This window comes from Lethenteron reissneri, chromosome 58 (genome assembly GCF_015708825.2).
Source record: "Lethenteron reissneri isolate LAM-NWPU_2019-01 chromosome 58, ASM1570882v1, whole genome shotgun sequence".
NCBI classification, from domain to species: domain Eukaryota; kingdom Metazoa; phylum Chordata; class Hyperoartia; order Petromyzontiformes; family Petromyzontidae; genus Lethenteron; species Lethenteron reissneri.
In genome coordinates this window covers 7,237,084-7,254,224 of record NC_083836.1, presented here as the reverse complement: position 1 = coordinate 7,254,224, position 17,141 = coordinate 7,237,084, and the positions used below count along the sequence as shown (strand labels likewise).

The window sequence follows — 17,141 nt, the reverse complement described above, 5'->3', positions numbered from 1 at the left end:
AGTTGTGCAACACATGTAAAGGAAATCCTGGCACTGCTTTGCCATCTTAAATTTACCAAAGCACCACATGTTATTGAAGGCTTGCATCCAGTGCAAGGGTCTTTAGGAAATAAAGGTTCACACATTAGTGCACTTAAATATCTAAGTTTGCATTGCAAATCTGAATTTTAAAGCAGCCTCCATATAAAACAATATGGTCTATGGTACACAAGGACAACGCAGGCAAGCACAGTAAATCCAAGCCTCACATTAGCCCCATCAGTTAGATGGTGATGCTGTTGGCCACCTTGTCAGGTTTCAGGTAGGGATACTTGATTGGAAGAGTCTCGTTTCTTGCAACAATGGATTTTGTAATCACCTCGAGGTCGGATTGGTATTCTTGCATGGCCGTGAGGGCATCTGGATTCTGGAAAGGTTCATCTGGGAATGTTCCAAGGGTTTTCTGCACGCATTTCATGAAAAAACAGCATCAGTAGAGTATACAACTTGCACAAGTTGACCCATAAGAAGGTCGTGTGTCTTGGGGCAAGTGTGGGTGCACCCACCTCCAAGATTCGTAATGCAAGTTAGACACTGGGCAGGGCTTAGTGGCTGCCGTTTCAGGACAGAATATTTACCAAAAAGGTCATAACTGGCTGTAAATGGTGCCATTTTATATCTGGAAATCTTTTAATTGGTGAAAATCCACCAACAGAACAGTCACCCACTGCCATTAACATTAATAGCCCATGCTGCTGACCACTTGGGCTATGCCCATTTCAAACCCTTATAAAACAGTTTTTCTAGAGGCCAACCCCTTTTCGGATGAGGCATACGTGTTACAAGCCAAACGTTTTAGTTTGTTTAAACCTACACGACTTTACTAAAATATCCACAGAATAGGAATTCCTGCAGTCACAAAACATTCAATTCAAGATTTAGGCCGTCGTAACCTCAATATAAATTGCAAAGGCAGTAGCAAGCACCCACCTCTGCAGCACTGCGGCTAAGCACCCAGGTGATGGCCATGGAAACGCAAGACACCTGCACATCAGGCAGCGTCTGCAGGATGAAGGGCATGTCCACCACACCCTTGGTGGTTGGAGGTGGTTTCCTCATGGCACTGGGTGCATTTGGGATCCATGCATAGAAATCAAACTGCAGCACAGGGGTGGGTAGAGCATTATTCTTTTACTAGACCAAGTCAGCAATAAACCGAACATCATTTTGCAAGGGCTGTCGTCAAACATCTGACTTTACGTTACCTGGCCATAGTTGATTGCAGAGTGCTGGGCAGAGCACAGGAACACTACCATGGTGAGGAATTCACTCAACTCTGCCACACAGGTGAACTTGGTAGGAAATCCTGCAGCACAGGAACAATGTTAAAGGGGCAGCAAGCCATCAAGTCGTTACAACTACAATGCTTGGCCAGCAAAACTTGTAAGCTTGAATTCCCCATCGTTTGGTGAAATTGTAAGTAGAGTTTTGCCATTGCCGAGTGGTGGCTTGTGGTCTGGTTCAGGGGACCAGTGTTCCATATACCAATCCAGAAATTTATATGAACGCGAGTACATCCTAATGTTAACTACCACAATCTAAATGCCGTTCAAAAATGTGAATAGCTGCATGAAAAAAAGTGCCGGCAAATGCAGTGTATTACTGGCATTTACAATTTAATGTTTTGTAACCAGGGTTGGGGGGGGGGGGTTCACGGAAACCTTTGCATTGGTAGTGGTCCATGGGCCAAAATAAAAGTTTATGCATATCATGTGGCTTCGTTAGCACATGACTCGTCATCTATTGTTGCCTGCAAGTTCCTGGCAAGTCATAGGCAAGCCTTTAACATTGTGTGGCCAGCAATAGCAGGATAGTCGGCTAAAAGCCAGTCACAACCTGGTGTGGTAATGCATTTCCACTCTGGTCTGGCCAGCATGCAAACACCAAAACCACTTCCTCCAGCAGCAGTGCTAGGACACTTACCATTGGATGGGTGGCTCAGCAAGGCATGGTTGATGTCATCAATGAAAGCCTGAAGCTCAGTGTCACCCATCACATCTTCGTTATTCTTGTAGAAGATGGCAACGATTTTGTCGACAAATCTGGACAGCAACGCAACAGCACTTTCAGTTATAAAGAAAAGCTACAGGAAATGAAGCGACCTGGTCCTAAATTAAGTCCAAATTTTTTGGTATCGTGCTCTTGTTAAGAGCTTAGGATAAACATATCAAGTTGTGGAAAACATCTACCCTGGGGAAGGCAGCATTTATTGCATCACTTATCTTGAACGGAGGAAATGGAGTTAAACTTAGGTGGTGTAAACTCATATTTTGGACCTATAATGAAAAATTGGTATCCGAACTGCTCTTGCAAGTAGGTTGCACAAGCTTGCCAATAGCACTTTCATCGTTGTGCACAGAAAAATGCACAAAACCACCAGCGTATAGTATGCTTCTGGTTACTTGTGAATGGTCTTCCAAATGGTGCAAGCGTCATCCCTGTAGTAGTAGCTGGGCAAGTCACCAACACCTCGATCTGCCACATCCTTTAGGATGCACAGATGTCTGTAGGCGAGCGCCTTCAAGACCTTGGCGCCCAGCTTGAAATGGCCACCGCCCCCAATTGACAGGGCCTGCACAAGTACATTACAAGATCGTATCATTGGAAGCCTCACCGTTGAAAGACATTGCAGTATTTGGATGTGTTACTATGCATGGTAATGCCAACGAGCCTAAGAAGGTGGAAACCTTCAAAGTTGGGTCAGTTTTGGAAGTGTATTGAGAAGGCATAGGATGGTCAAGAGGGAGGGAGAGATTAACCATTTGGCACGAAATGTTAATTTAATGGTGGCTTAAAAAGGTTGCAGACAAGTGGAAACAAACAGGTCACATCCTCGCTATTAACTATTAGTATAGCGAACGTAGGGACAAAGCAAATAAAGATCTAGGACTGCAAAATCCATATTAAATAGTGGGACAGGTTGAAGTACTTGCTAGTAGAGCATACCTAGGACAATTTAGAAACGTGCAGAGAATTGCAGGTAGATGCGTGGTATTTTAGCAGGATGTTAAGAGTGATCAAAATGTCAAAGACTGCATTGGAAATACTGGGCTGATGAGGCCCTGTAATGGATTGAAGATGGAGTTAATTATGCAGCTAAATAATGGAATGCATGAGGTCATGGAAAACACAATCAGCTCGGGCAGTAAGATTGTTTGAATGCAAGAATGCCGAGGTTGATGCCTGGTCTTAAAATGGCCACTTCATTTCAAATGCTCGTAAAAACACAACCCTCACCCGATCGAAAAAGGCTCCTGTGCCTACAAGCTGCGTCCGTGCACGCACGTTGATTTCCAGGGTGAAGCGCAGGTGCCGATACAGGAGCTATGCACAAGCAGGTCGGAAAAATTAGATCACCATGTGTATTAGACGGCAATAGGCTTAATCTGTACTTGCTGTAGCTTTAAGCATGGACTCTCAAGTTGTTAAAGGAGGGCAAGTCCTGTGCACAAGGAATTTAATTGTTTGCATCTGGTGGTATGCATATGGCGGAGCACCTTGTAATCTTCTTGAGCAAAGACGAGTAACTTTAAAACAGCAGTATTGATAATTGTATTCTGGAAGTATGGTTCGATAATCCATAATTGTAAAAAAAATAACCTTTCCAAAAATGACCAACGTATTGGGCAAGATCTTATATATTTCAGAGATTAAAGGTCCCCTACGAAGCCATTGGTTAAAACAGGCAGTGCAAGGGCTGCCAGGATGGCAAATAACACCGCATGCATCTTAAAAATACAAGCTAGCAGCGGACAATTTTTGTAATTACGAGTTGCCCATGTGATAAACTCCAGGCTAAAAGCCATGGATTTACCTTATGAACAGGGTGCATTGTAGACAGCTGCCGCAAGGTGGCCATGGTGAACACCTCGGCCAGCAGGTGGGTCTGGAGCAAGTGGGTGGAGACCTCATGGATCTGAAAGTCCATGGAACGAACCCACATCTTGGCCAGCATCCAATCGTGTGCAGAGTCGCTCGGCAAGAAGATGGGGTTGTCCGATGGCTTTTGCTGTAGCTATGGATGCACGATAGGAAGAGCAGAATATTGTTACATTGGAACTGAAGATGCAGTTGTTAGTGTTTAACCTTTTTTTTATTTCTGATGTTTACTTCGTGGCATGTACTGGATTCCTATTTTGTAAAGATGAGACGTACACATTTCATTCCAAACACTTTGTTTAATAGCAATACGGTTGGCCATGTACGTGCCAAAGGTCATACAAACCACGATTTATCATACTGTGGATGAAGAGATAGTGCTACTTGGTCTATACTAACGCAAGCCAATGCACGAATGCCATAATTTGATAACAAATCTGGCAAGGTGCGAGCTAAGGCCATCTGGGGCAGGAGTGATAGGTTGCCCCGTTGACAGCAAAACTTAACCATTGCCAGGATGTAGCACGAGTGCAAAACACACAACTTGCCTGTATAGCAATAGGCAGCAGCTGCCCCTGTTTGACGTAAAGCAGGCACATGGGAGCTGCCAGGTAGAAGGGCTTGGAATGGTTGAATGTATTGCCAGGAATGTCATCAAGGCACTGGTAGTCCACAATGTAGACATTTCCATGCTGTGAACATGCACGCACAAGGCAATCCCACAGGTCATCTTCAATACTGCAGCGATGAGCTTATGAAGCTGTGGCCTGCACAAGGTCACTTAGACATGTTTCAAGTGAAAGCAATGGAAGATCTTTACAGCACCTTGATCTCGTCTTCAAGGGAGCATTCACGGACCAGGCTACTCTTCACCATGTTTGTGGTGACAGGGAAATTCTCAGGAAGCTTGGTGCAGCGTTTGATGAGAACAGGGTTGACTCCGTTCATGAATTGGTAACCAAAGAACCAGTCCTGATCCCAGTGGTGAGAAACGTACTCTGTATAACAGGAGATCGCAGAAAGACGTGGAACAGACGCCACATACAGGGCTGCCATTTAAACCGCAGATCACTAGTTGTGTACATGTACCAGCCAGAAGCACCGGCACACCATTTAATTAAAATCGAGTCAAGCAATCGATTAAAAAGTGCTTGGGAAGCTACTGGAGGGGATGGTGTGGAGCCGTTGTGTTCCATTGCCACATTTTGAACTTGCACAAATTAGGTGAAATGCAGGAGGATCTGATCGTAGATGGTTTGCATGTGTAAAGTGGGTTAAATGCAGGCTACACTGGAATCTTAGCAGCACCACCATTTTTGTAGTAACAATTAAAAACACTTAACTTGTGAAAGGTGGCTACCACGTTAACACAAGGGGGATGCTACATTACTGGACCAAGACAGCCCAACGCTGCCTGGGTCCACGAGCAGAGTCCAGAGAGCTTCATCCCAGCAGCATAGCAGAACAGCCCCAGCTGTCCACACTTCACTTATGACGACTCCAGCGTGGCCGTCTCCACCCCAGGGCATGCCCCCCCTTCCCGATCCTTCAGGTAGGCCCGAATCACGTGACTCCCCTGGCCCACCTTCATCTGGTCACGTGTCCCGTTGGGTTCATAGAGTGTCATGCCCCATACGATCCCCGTGACACCTGCCTACAGCCCCCATACAGTAGTGTCGTGCTACTACACTATTATAGAGTTAACCCTAGGCCTAGTTTGACCATTCAAAACCACACCACCCTCTCCGTACACACCTGCAACGTTACTCTTGACCCGTATAAACAAGCGACGGAAGTCTTCTATTTTCGTCCAAGACATTCCATCGAGGTTCATGAACACCCTCAAACCCAAATCTTGCACACTAAAGGACAAGTACAAAAGTGGTCACAGGTCAAGGACATTTAAAAAAAAACAGAATTCAAAACTATGAACATGTCCAGAATGGTCAGTCATATGGCAAGCAAATGTGGCTTTACCTTTGCAGAAAAGACAAGTTGAAATCGGCACTTTTTTCATCATCAAAACGGGTGTCGCGGGGCAAGTCAAGGAACGATTTGCTGTCGACTCCAAGGGGAAGCCCAGCATGCCATTCTAGCCACCTGCAGAAAATCAAAAGCACGTAACAATATTTAAGGCGTCAAAGCCATGGTTATTGGTATACACCCTACTCACAACATGGGTGGCAAAAGATTACAAAAATGGTCTGAATATAATCAGCAGCTGGTCAACTAATATAATATAAAGGGGCAAACCGCTCATTATCCCAGAAAGTGCAATAAAAATTAATTAGAATGGTCAGATTAAGAGCACATAATCGAACAGAAACGGTGGACAACGTAGTTCCACCTCTAAGCATCTCGAACTACCCAGAAGCGAGTGGACAATTCCAACTACCTTTGGTTGTTTCTAGAACATTTTTGGCAAAGGAAGAAATGAAGCCTAGTAGCTCATTTCGTAACTCGCATTGAAATTTAAATGGATCACAGGTTAGCAAAGCACGAGACCGTGAAGAACTTGTGCCTCACACCTCAAGGAGTCTCGTCTCTCGGACAATTCGTCAGCCCTCTTTCCCTTCAGTTGAGCCAAGGTCTCGTGCTGTGGCAATATTCCTGCAATGGGAAGGGTGTAAGCAAGTGCAAAACACGCATCTGGTAGCCCCAACACCATTCGTTGCACGTACCCAACTTGCAAAGTTAATTCTAGCATTTTGTAATTACATTAAGGAGCATTGTATAGTGGGAGAGAACCGTTGTGCTCTGGAATTAAGGATCACTTGGGAAGGAAAGGTCTTGGATGGCCATATGCATAGCATTTGAAAAGGCCCGAAAAAGACGAATCGGTGATTTTGCCGACTTCAGGGAGGTAGTTTCACATGCACAATTTTCACTAGAGGGGATTTCAAATTTAGGCTTCATATTACCACTAGCCGATAGCACAACCGCAATGGAATTGTGGGAAATCAGTTAAAGGGAGCGTCACATCCAAAAAGACAAAGAACCTTTGTGCCAGATCATGCGGTTTGTCCATGAGCATTTATTCGAAATGCATCAAATCCATCCAAAAATGGAGAACAGCCGATCACCACATCTCACCAGTACCCTCCCGCAACTCCATGGAGCCCTGCTCGAGCCAGTGGTTCGCAGGGAAGCGGTGCACCCGGCCACCCGGAGCGTTGACCTCCACGTAACGGCAGAACCACGAGTCGTTCACCAGGAACGCCTCCTTCTCCAGACGAACCATTCGGATGTCGCCAATGTCAAGCTTGCTTGGAATACTGTAGATGTCAATCTGGCAGGGGAAAAAAAGAAAATGGCTAACAACAAAAGCATTCTAGATGTAGGAAAGCCAAATCTTTGATGTGAGAGTATAAAATTGAACATTCACACCACGTAGTACGCAAAGGTATTAAACAGACTTTCCGGCAATCCCCCCCACCCTAACTAGTCTTAAATCACCAAGGCAACACTGCATACATCAGAACCACATGATCAAGATGGTGCACACGTTCGTTTCATGCCACTTTCAACAGCAGAACTTTAGCACACACATTCACTTCGCCTGCTCTCAGCAGTTGCCTACCAATCCCTGCAGCCCATTCCACAACCTTTTTGCATAGTGGTCATTCCAGCACTACCCAGGGTCTTCCTCCTCAGCATGCAAGATCTGGCACTTGTCAGGCAATTCAATCAGAAGCTAGGACGGAGCAAGCCGATTGTGTAGTACCCATTACTCAAAGCCATTAGACACGACGAAGCGACACTCACCGCCCCAGGGCAAAGGTCCGGTCCAAAGTGGTCCAGAAGCTGCCTATTGCTCTGGCCTGCCGAGCCAATGATCGTTGCATACACGTAGTTCATGGTGCCCGAGAACGGCGTATCGCCCGTGGCAACCGTCAGCTTGTACACAGTCTCCACGTGTCCTGCAGCACAGCAAGGTGGGGGTAGAGCATTTTACAAAGGGGCAAAGCCTGCAACAGCTTTACACACCAGTACATCCACAGATCTGCCATTGGTTATGGAGGAGTCTACATCATGGTAAACAAACTCGAAAAAGCACTTTTACTTCACGAAATCAGGGATAAACAAACAGGCCCACAGGACCACTTAAGCGGACCTAAAATACACATTCCTGCGGAGGGAGCTGGTAGGAACGTTGGTTTGCTCGTTCAATGGTCAGGGTCAACAGCAGCGTGGTGTATTCCGCAAATATGGTCGACTGAGGGTGGGTACAAGCCGGCGTGAGTAGGTTAAACGTTGAGTTTTATAAGGGCACCACGGGGTGACCAGCCGCTCCCCTCCCACCCCCCACCCATTTTTAGATGCACGACGGACAGACACAATAATCCCCTGTGGGTTGGTAGAACGAGGTGGTTGCTACCAATATGAATTGCGTGCAGCGTGTTTTTGCCACAGAGTCCGTAATAAACATTGTTAATATAAATTACAGGCCCATGTCTTCATAATAATTGGCGATCTACACACTCGCATTGTAAAAGTACAGGTAGAGTAAGATATTCCACGCCCAGCGGATTTAAGGAACCAAAGCACCTTGTTAAGATACACTTTGAATACGACTAGCAAAAGACAAGACGGTTAACATTGAAAAAGGGGAGTTTCAGACAAACCTGCTAAGCATTCCAGCATGATGACGCTTTCACACAACGGCAGGCAAACAAAAAGACTGGCCGCTACAACCAGACCGGTGAACAACAACACCACACAATGATGCACTAATCACTGCCCCATGCTGACGAACCTGCTTTTATATCCTTAGGACTGGAAGAGCACAGCCGGGAAATCGTTAATGTGGGGCGTGTCCAATATTCCCAACATTTTGGCAGTACAATCAAACAATCGTGATCAGTGAATAATGTAAGTAGGAGTGCACGTGGACAAATGAATCCACTTATCAACTGACAACAGGAACACAATATCAATTGACTCGTCACAATATAATAGTAATCAGTGTATCGTGTAAGGAGAAGTGCACGTGGACAAATGAATCCAACTCATCTATTGACTCATCACGGTACTATAATTGAGCTCCAGTTTTGACAACTCAGAAAACGAGATTATTTAACTGGCAGGTGGCAGTGGTTTTGTGTCTGGCCTTGCGAGTGTTAAATATGTTCATATCATTCCCACTAGCGGCTCGGGGTTGCATCACGGGACATTTATTTTAAGAGGGCAGATCCTGACTTCATTTTAGTAACCACTGGTCCGAGAATATGCGTGGGATTCACGAACAGGTTGGAGGGAGGGGCGAGGGTAGAGGGAGGGGCGAGGGTAGAGGGAGGGGCGAGGGTGGAGGGAGGGGCGAGGGTGGAGGGAGGGGCGAGGGTGGAGGGAGGGGCGAGGGTGGAGGGGGCGGCTTCCCATGGGCACGCACGAAGCCCGGCTCAGCACGTGGGATGCGGGTGGCGTCATCACGCAGATGTACACGGTGACGTCACAATCACCACGCACTTATTCACTCGTGTCAGCCAGTCAGGCAGCAACACTTTTTTCTCATATTATGTGGGAGGCTTTTTTTTATTGAAATCAAGGGGCCATTTTTTGCTCAACAAAGCAATTTCTCCAATTTCGACATCACTTGCATGGAGACGCCTGGTGTGTATCGTAATGCAGCTTTGGGTGGGAAGATGGCGCCGGATTTTCACAAACGCCGCATGACATCATTATGTAAAAGCATTTTTAGCACATTTTTTGCTTTATATTGTTTAAGGTGTTGTGTACAGTATGCATAGTTTTTATTTATTTTATTTACTAGATGAAATTGCCATGAACGTACAAATAGACAAACAAAAAATCTTACTTAAAATTTTTACCGTATTTACTGTAACGTATGTAACCGGTCAGCCCTGACCCCTTTCCTTCAGTCGTGAATACTTGCGAGAGGGGACAGGTCGGCTAAATAGACAACAATAAAAATAATAAAGTTTGGAGGCGATGAGTAGAGACTCTGCGTTGTGCTCTGTCCTCCAGAGATGTGGGCGACTCCACAACGAGCCGGGCACCGAGGGTTTGTGAAACGGCAAGAGTTTATTTCAAAAGTCTTCTTCAGAAGGACAATTGCGTCTCTGCAATAGCGATCAGAGACACCCTCCATGCCACAACACCGCAGCTGAATTCCTCGGCATCTAGTCCCACCCAAATCGCAATTATGGTGATCATATTGAACATTTAACAACATATTATTTAACAAACATTTCACGAGAAACATTTTAATATCTAATATCAAACATCTGCCCCAAACATCTGTTGCACTTTTTACAGCCTCTGATAATTCTGCATAAACGACATACTTAAATAATTCTTAATACAATTTTAATATCAAATTAAATGAACAAAATGTATAATTGAGAAAATAATTATTTACGGACAATAAACATATGAAACAAGTATTTATTATAACCCCAATGAGGATTGAAAACTCAGCCAAAACAACTGCCCAGCTCACTCCATCAGCTCAATGTTACTGTGGGGGCTGCTGGCCCCCGGCTCCTGCCCCGTGGGAGGGTTGACCTCGGGGGGGGGGGCTGCTACCCCCCGACTCCTCAATCGCGTGAGAGTCGCTGCTACTCCCCGACTCCCCTTCTCACGCCACGGCCCCTCGAGTTCACGGCCCCGCCATCTCCGGGTCCTCTCTGTGAGGCATAACTCGCGGCGGGTGCTCAACCACCTGGAATTAATTCCTCACTCTCCCCGTGCACTCCTCCAAATCTTATTAGGGGACTCCCTGCGCGTTGCTGCCCACCCTCATACACGCGCAGCCACTCAAACACGATGTTGTATGTTCTCACGACAACGCGTATTAATCACACGGAGCGGAGCGGAGGTCAGGGGTCGAAGGGCAGCGACGACACTCACACTCGCAGAGCCGCACAAGCACGACGTCTCCCCTCCCACGAAAACGCGCACCAATCACACGCATTCTCCCCACACTCGCAGAAACCACACGAAACGGTGAGTGCTCACTAACGGTTTATTGCCGGCGTGCCTGCGGTTAAGCCTACGTGCCCAAGAGCTACAATCGGTGAGGAAACTGCTCTGTCTCTTGACAGTCTGAACCCAATCCACCCCGCCTATTTCAAGTTACTCTCTCGAGGGATTCTCATTCTGTTCGCTATCTCTCTCGTACTCACGGTTTGATTCGTACGGAGTTCCTGCGGGCCAGTCCTCACTGCACTGCGACTCGTCACACGGACGTTCGAGTAGCTGGAGAGTCGACCGATAGCTGAATTGTGAAGGACACGAACTAAATCGAGCCCTCTCTCCTCCCCTTTTATTGTTCTCTACATCAAAGGAACCCTCCGGTTAATCTGGCGGTTTTCTCGGCCAATCAGATTGCTTGCTTGTGATGTCACATCATTCATATCGGTGCTCTCAGCGACGTCCATCTCCCGGTTTCCATATCAAAGGGAGCCACCGTTAATCTCGGCTAAGCCGGCGGTCCTCCCGGCCAATCGGATCGTTTAGGCTCCTCCCGCCCTGCTCGAAACCATTGGCTGATCTTTTTCCATATCCAAAGGGTTCTATTTGGCTGCGGCGTTGTTGGTCGCCCTCGAACACGTTCGCGCTCGTCCCGTAGTTTGTGGCCCCGCCCCCCTGCTTGCCATGCTGTGTGTGTCCTAACCGCGGTGGCTGCGTGGCCCCGCCGTGACTATGTCATTGCAAGTCAATTCACGGCACCGTGGTAAAATTTAACCTCGGGGAAGATCGCCCAATTCCCTGGCCCCAGGAAACTGTGGCGAATGTTCCCACGAGGATGACTCCTGGGTGAAAACCTGTAGGCCAGGTGACCTCCACACGAGGCCCTATTTGGGGGTGTGTGTGTTCATGTGGTGGGTGGTGAGGGAAGAGCAGCGTCGGCTAAGCTGCTTTGTTGTGTTGGCATCGCGGGCGCGGCGCCGGAAGATTGGCTTCGTCGCTGTGGCATCACCTTACAATTAAGCTCGAAGTCAGCCATTCTGCACCTTCCAATTGAATAGCACAACACAATAACACCATACTCTTTGGTTCTTTCGGTAAAGTCACGTAGGTAGAAAAATAATAGATCACAACGTTTTGATCACAACACAAGCAATCGTCATCAGGTAAGACAACTACGGCAAGAAAAAACTGCTGAAGAAGGCGAAAGAGCTGCCGTGGCACGAGGTTATATAGGCATCGGCGGTAGGGGGGAGAGATAAGGGAAGGGGGGGGGGCAGGGCATAAAGTGGGACTTTGTAGTAGCACCTCAGTCACTGGGGGAGAGATCCGAGAGAAGTACAGAGAGAGACACAAGGAGTCGGAAATAACAGCTGACATAGGCAGATAGGATGAAAACATCACAGTCAATTAAGACTTTACCTGGTTAATAACGTCCTTCCAATAATTGCCAACAATATAATCACTAATTCGACTTCTCTTATCGATTCGAACAAGCAGCGCTCTCTAAAACCTTCGGCCGCTAGACCACCCAGATTTTATGGCCTTCCAAAGATCCACAAAGAACGTATCCCACTCCGTCCAATCATCTCCACAATTAACTCACCTACAAACTGGCCCAATTTATCTCTGAGACCCTGCTTCCTTTCACGGACAAGACCACCTCAACTTTACTTAACTCAGATCACTTGGTTTCTCTAATCAAGCACATCTCACTGTCTCCAGATGATTCACTTGTCAGTTTCAATGTAGTCTCCCTGTTCACCAAGGTACCTGTACCTGATACCATTGCAATCATTGGAGACTTAGTCTAATTGGGACTGAATCCAGATGTACCAGTGGTAGCGAATGTTATCATTGGAGAAATTTGAGACAGATGCCATCCAGACATCCACCCTACATCCTTCCTTGTGGAAGAGATACGTAGATGACACATTTGTCATCTAGCCACATGGCCTGCCAGCACTGAACCAATTTCTCAACCACATAAATTCCATACACCCATCTATCAAATTCACCATGGAAATTGAAAAGGATGACAAGCTACCATTCCTGGATGTTTTGATCGAGAAGAGACCTGATGGCTCGCTGGGACACTCTGTCTACAGGAAAGCCACCCACACGGATGCCTATCTAAAGCCTGACTCCCACCACCATCCAGCCCAGAATAATTCCCTCATCAAAACACTACACCATAGGGCCCGTTGCATCTCTGACCAGCATCACCTAGCCAGTGAGCTGAAGCACGGACACCAAGCCCTCAGGATGAACGGATACCCGGACCGTACAATCCGCAAAGCTGTCTCCCCAGCCATGGGGAGACAAACATCTAAGGATCTAATCAATACCATCACTTTGCCGTACATAGCAGGGGTTACCAAAAATATTTACAAAATCTTAAACCAACACAAGATCACAGTTCGTTTCAACACAGTACACAAAATCTGTGATTTTATCCTATCTGTAAAGGATGTGATTCCTGATATGCAATACCCGGGTGTCTACAAACTGAGTTGTGGATGCGGCAGCAGTTACATTGGGGAAACGAAACGACATGTCTCGGACCGCGTTCACGAACACAAGGCAGATCTGAAACACGGTAGGACCAATACCTCTGCCGTTGCTGATCATTGTTTTAACACAGTGGGCTCACACAAAATTGACTTTTCCAAGATGAAGGTACTCTGCAAACCCACCGGCTATTATCAGAAATTTGTTCATGAAGCCATCCAGATATATAAACACAGACACAACTTCAACTGAAAAGATGGGTACAGACTGAGCAATCATTGGAAGGACGTTATTAACCAGGTAAAGTCTGTGATGTTTCCATCCTACCTGCCTATGCCAGCTGCTATTTCCGACTCCTTGTGTCTTTCTCTATCTCTGCGCCTCTTTTTAAAATCCTTTATATTAAGTTCGCTTGCTTGCTTGCGTGCTTGCTTGCTTGCAATGCTTGCTTGCTTGCTTACGACCGTGCAAATCTTTCGGTCGTTTTTTAACCCACTTCCCGTGATCAAATCGAGCTGACATTTTCCACACAGACTCGTTGTGCCAGACAATTAATGTTCGTGAAAAAAAATTCCCAAAATTTTACACTTTTTAGGCAAAAAAAAATTATTGTACATATATTCAAATAAAACTCATTCATCGCTTTGGCTGATAGTCACAGTATAAGAGCCCAGAGCGTAACCCCTCCGCAGGCCGTGGCGGAGTAGCGCAGTTGGTAGCGCCCTCGCTTCCCATGCCAAAGGTCGCGGGATCGACCCCCGCGTCCTCCACGGGCGAATATTTTTTTAAATCCTTTATATTAAGTTCGCTGCCACGCATGTAAAGGATTTATAGTGAAAAACTTTGTTTTTACGGGTTATACTTATTAAATCCTTCATATTAAGTTCGCTTGCTTGCTTGCGTGCTTGCGTGCTTGCTTGCTTGCTTACGACCGTGCAAATCTTTCGGTCGTTTTTTAAATCCTTTATATTAAGTTCGCTTGCTTGCGTTCTTGCTTGCTTGCTTACGACCGTGCAAATCTTTCGGTCGTTTTTAAACCCACTTCCCGTGATCCAATCGAGCTGACATTTTGCACACAGACTCGTTGTGCCAGACAATTAATTTTCGTGAAATTTTTTTTCCAAAATTTTACACTGTTTAGGGATTTTTTTTAAAAAAATATTTCATTACCAATTGCTTAATGCTGGCAGACAATCATCTGACCCATAGGTGGCAGCCATCTCAAGCCAGAGGACGAGAGGACTCTAGCCGCCACGCATATAAAGGATTTATAGTGAAAAACTTAGTTTTTACGGGTTAATTTTTAACCCACTTCCCGTGATCCAATCGAGCTGACATTTTCCACACAGACTCGTTGAGCGTGACAATTAATTTTCGTGAACATTTTTTTCCAAAATTTTACACTATTTAGGGAATTTTTTAAAAATAGTTAATTACCAATTGCTTAATGCTGGCAGACAATCATCTGACCCATAGGTGGCAGCCATCTCAAGCCAGAGGACGAGAAGACTCTAGCCGCCACGCATATAAAGGATTTAGAGTGAAAAACGTAGTTTTTACGGGTTAATTTTTTTGATTTCTCTCCATGTCACTCAGGTGCTGCTACGGGGTCCCACTTTATCCCCCGCCCCCTCTCCCCCCACTTTCCCTACAGCGGGGTCGCCGTAGGGAAAGTGAAGTCGTCGCTTTTGGGAGAGGAACGAGAGCCTGCGTGGACGAGATCCCAGCCATTGAAGAAGGGCGAGAGATGTAGAGGTCTCACCTCATCGCTGGTCGGCGATGGATGAACCCCCACCCAGGCAGACGAGGGGGTAGACAAAGGGGAGCTGCACCGGGGTGTAGATAGCTGAAGGGATGTCTGCTTAGGACAAAGTTCTGATGTCACCATGAGGGGTGTAAGTGTCGAGTGCAAAAAGTGTTAAAACCAGTGAGTGTAGCCTTAAGTAAGAATCCTCATATTTGTCCGGTTCTACAAGTCTCCTGGTGTCGGAAGTGGCCGTCAAACCTTCATAAGAGTAGAACTGCTTAGTTTCAAGGAAGCTGAAACCCTTCGCTGGCATCGCGTAAAAGCCGGCAGTGGAGTGCAATAACTAACCAGTGGAGCGGATGGACTATGAGGGCTGCATCAGAGCTCTCCCCGCGACGACCCCGAGGTCCAGGGCCCCGTTGTTGTGCCCGGGAGGGAGGGGGGGGCGCAACTGCAGCCTGCGCGGGAGGAGGCTGTGGGCCCTGATTGGCCACCATCTATGGAGAGCTGGGGCAACATCGCCAGGCGATTCGACCAGCTGCTGACGTCGAGGGAGTGGCTGGGTGTTGGCGAGTCGACAGTGGAGCTGCAGGAGGATGCGACCGCCGTCGAGTCACTGCGGCGGTTCCCGCCATTTTCCGCGGCTGCAGCATTTCCGCCATTTGGCGCGCGAATGCGACGCAGCAACCGAGCGCCATTTTGAATGCAACACAGCAACCGGGCGCCATTTTTTCCCAAGATGCGATACAGCAACCGGGCGCCATTGCCGCCGCTGTGTGTCTGCCGCCGCGTGTTCGCTGCAGGCTGCCACGCCTTTTGCGCCTTTTGCACTGCGCCAGCCTGGTGGATCGTCGCTGGAGCCCTGCGACTGCGAGCAGGATGTGCATTTCTCCCCGCGATTGGAGTGAGAAGAGTGGGGAAGGACGTGTGAGAGCTAGAGAAGCCGCGATCGAGGAGATGGTTGCCGACGTCTGGAGTCTGGGGGGCCGCCTGCTTTGTGCTTGTGGGATGAGCCGGCGTGCCAGAGAGCGCACTGTCACTGCGCGAGGGGCCTGCTGATTGCGGGGGGGAGCAGGCCGACGCCGTTAGTGTAACGGGCGCAGCAGGACACTGTTTGGAGGGACTTTTTCGACGTTGGCTGTCTGATATTGTTTGCCTCGCAGACGGTCATTCCCTCCTAGTTTTTTTTGCATTTTTGGGTTGTTGGGGGGTGTTAAATTGTGGCTATATGGATGATATCTAAGGGGGTTTAGTGTTATAGTGTGTTGCTGTTTTGTGACGTTTTTGCTGCTTGTCGTAGGGGCCGTCTAGATTTTTTTCATAAGGGGACGTAGTCAGCTGGAACGGCTGATTTTTTTCATGGGGAGGGAGAGGGAGGGATGTAGAGGAGTAGAGCGAGCAACCAGGAGAGGGCGTACACGGGGAAGTGCGAGCGAGTTGACAGCGGAGGATGATGTCACGGGTGTTGTAAGGGGGTAACTTCAGGAACAAAGGCGGGTCCGAGCTAGGGGGAGGAGCCACCAACGGGTACTTAAAGGGGACCCCGTGACAACGGTGGGGTCTCCGTTGGGAGAGGAATGAGAGCCTGCATGGACGAGATCTCAGCCACCGCCTAGGGTATATAGATGTAGATGTCTCACCATCGCCGGGTGGTGATGGATGATCCCCCGCCCGGGTCTCCTGGGTGTCAAGAAGTCCGATACTACAGTAGTATTACTAGGCTTAGGAAATGCAGAATGGCTGGGGACTAATATGCAGCCAAAGACACATTGAAAGTGGCAAAGCAAACCCCTAGGTGTAACCTGTGCGGTTATGTAAATGTAAAATGGTGCATATTTTCACGCTTGAGTATAATAACCTCCATTTTTTTACTATAGTTTTGACAGTGCTAAAGTGATGACCAATGTGGAGAGATTTCACGTGGAAATTACGAATCGATTCGTTGTGATCGAGTCAGCGTGTTACATTACCGATTTTAGAATCGGCTCAGCGTGGCGCAGGCGAGATGACAAATGAGGGACCTCCATAAAACATA

General features: G+C 47.3%; 1 protein-coding gene across 1 annotated transcript; it reads right to left on the bottom strand.

Annotated features, from left to right (window-relative positions):
• Positions 1 to 262: 262 nt before the first annotated feature.
• Positions 263 to 15,419, bottom strand: LOC133357461 (polyunsaturated fatty acid 5-lipoxygenase-like). The gene is made up of 15 exons (XM_061575405.1): positions 15,365 to 15,419; positions 7,684 to 7,838; positions 7,012 to 7,207; positions 6,447 to 6,528; positions 5,896 to 6,018; positions 5,674 to 5,780; positions 4,744 to 4,916; positions 4,467 to 4,610; positions 3,854 to 4,054; positions 3,277 to 3,363; positions 2,442 to 2,611; positions 1,930 to 2,081; positions 1,245 to 1,315; positions 970 to 1,137; positions 263 to 442 (listed from the first exon to the last, which is right to left on the bottom strand). Exons 1-15 carry the CDS (start codon positions 15,417 to 15,419, stop codon positions 263 to 265), a joined length of 2,064 nt encoding a protein of 687 aa, XP_061431389.1.
• Positions 15,420 to 17,141: the final 1,722 nt, after the last annotated feature.

Bases quoted from the DNA above. Each gene is read 5' to 3' on its own strand.
- LOC133357461 (XM_061575405.1), bottom strand. From the start codon at position 15,419: ATGCCAGCGAAGGGTTTCAGCTTCCTTGAAACTAAGCAGTTCTACTCT. The intron at 7,839-15,364 runs GTTTGACGGCCA...GCTGTGCTGCAG, and splicing joins GCAGTTCTACTCTTATGAAG to GACACGTGGAGACTGTGTAC. The intron at 1,138-1,244 runs GTAACGTAAAGT...CCTGTGCTGCAG, and splicing joins CTGCAATCAACTATGGCCAG to TTTGATTTCTATGCATGGAT.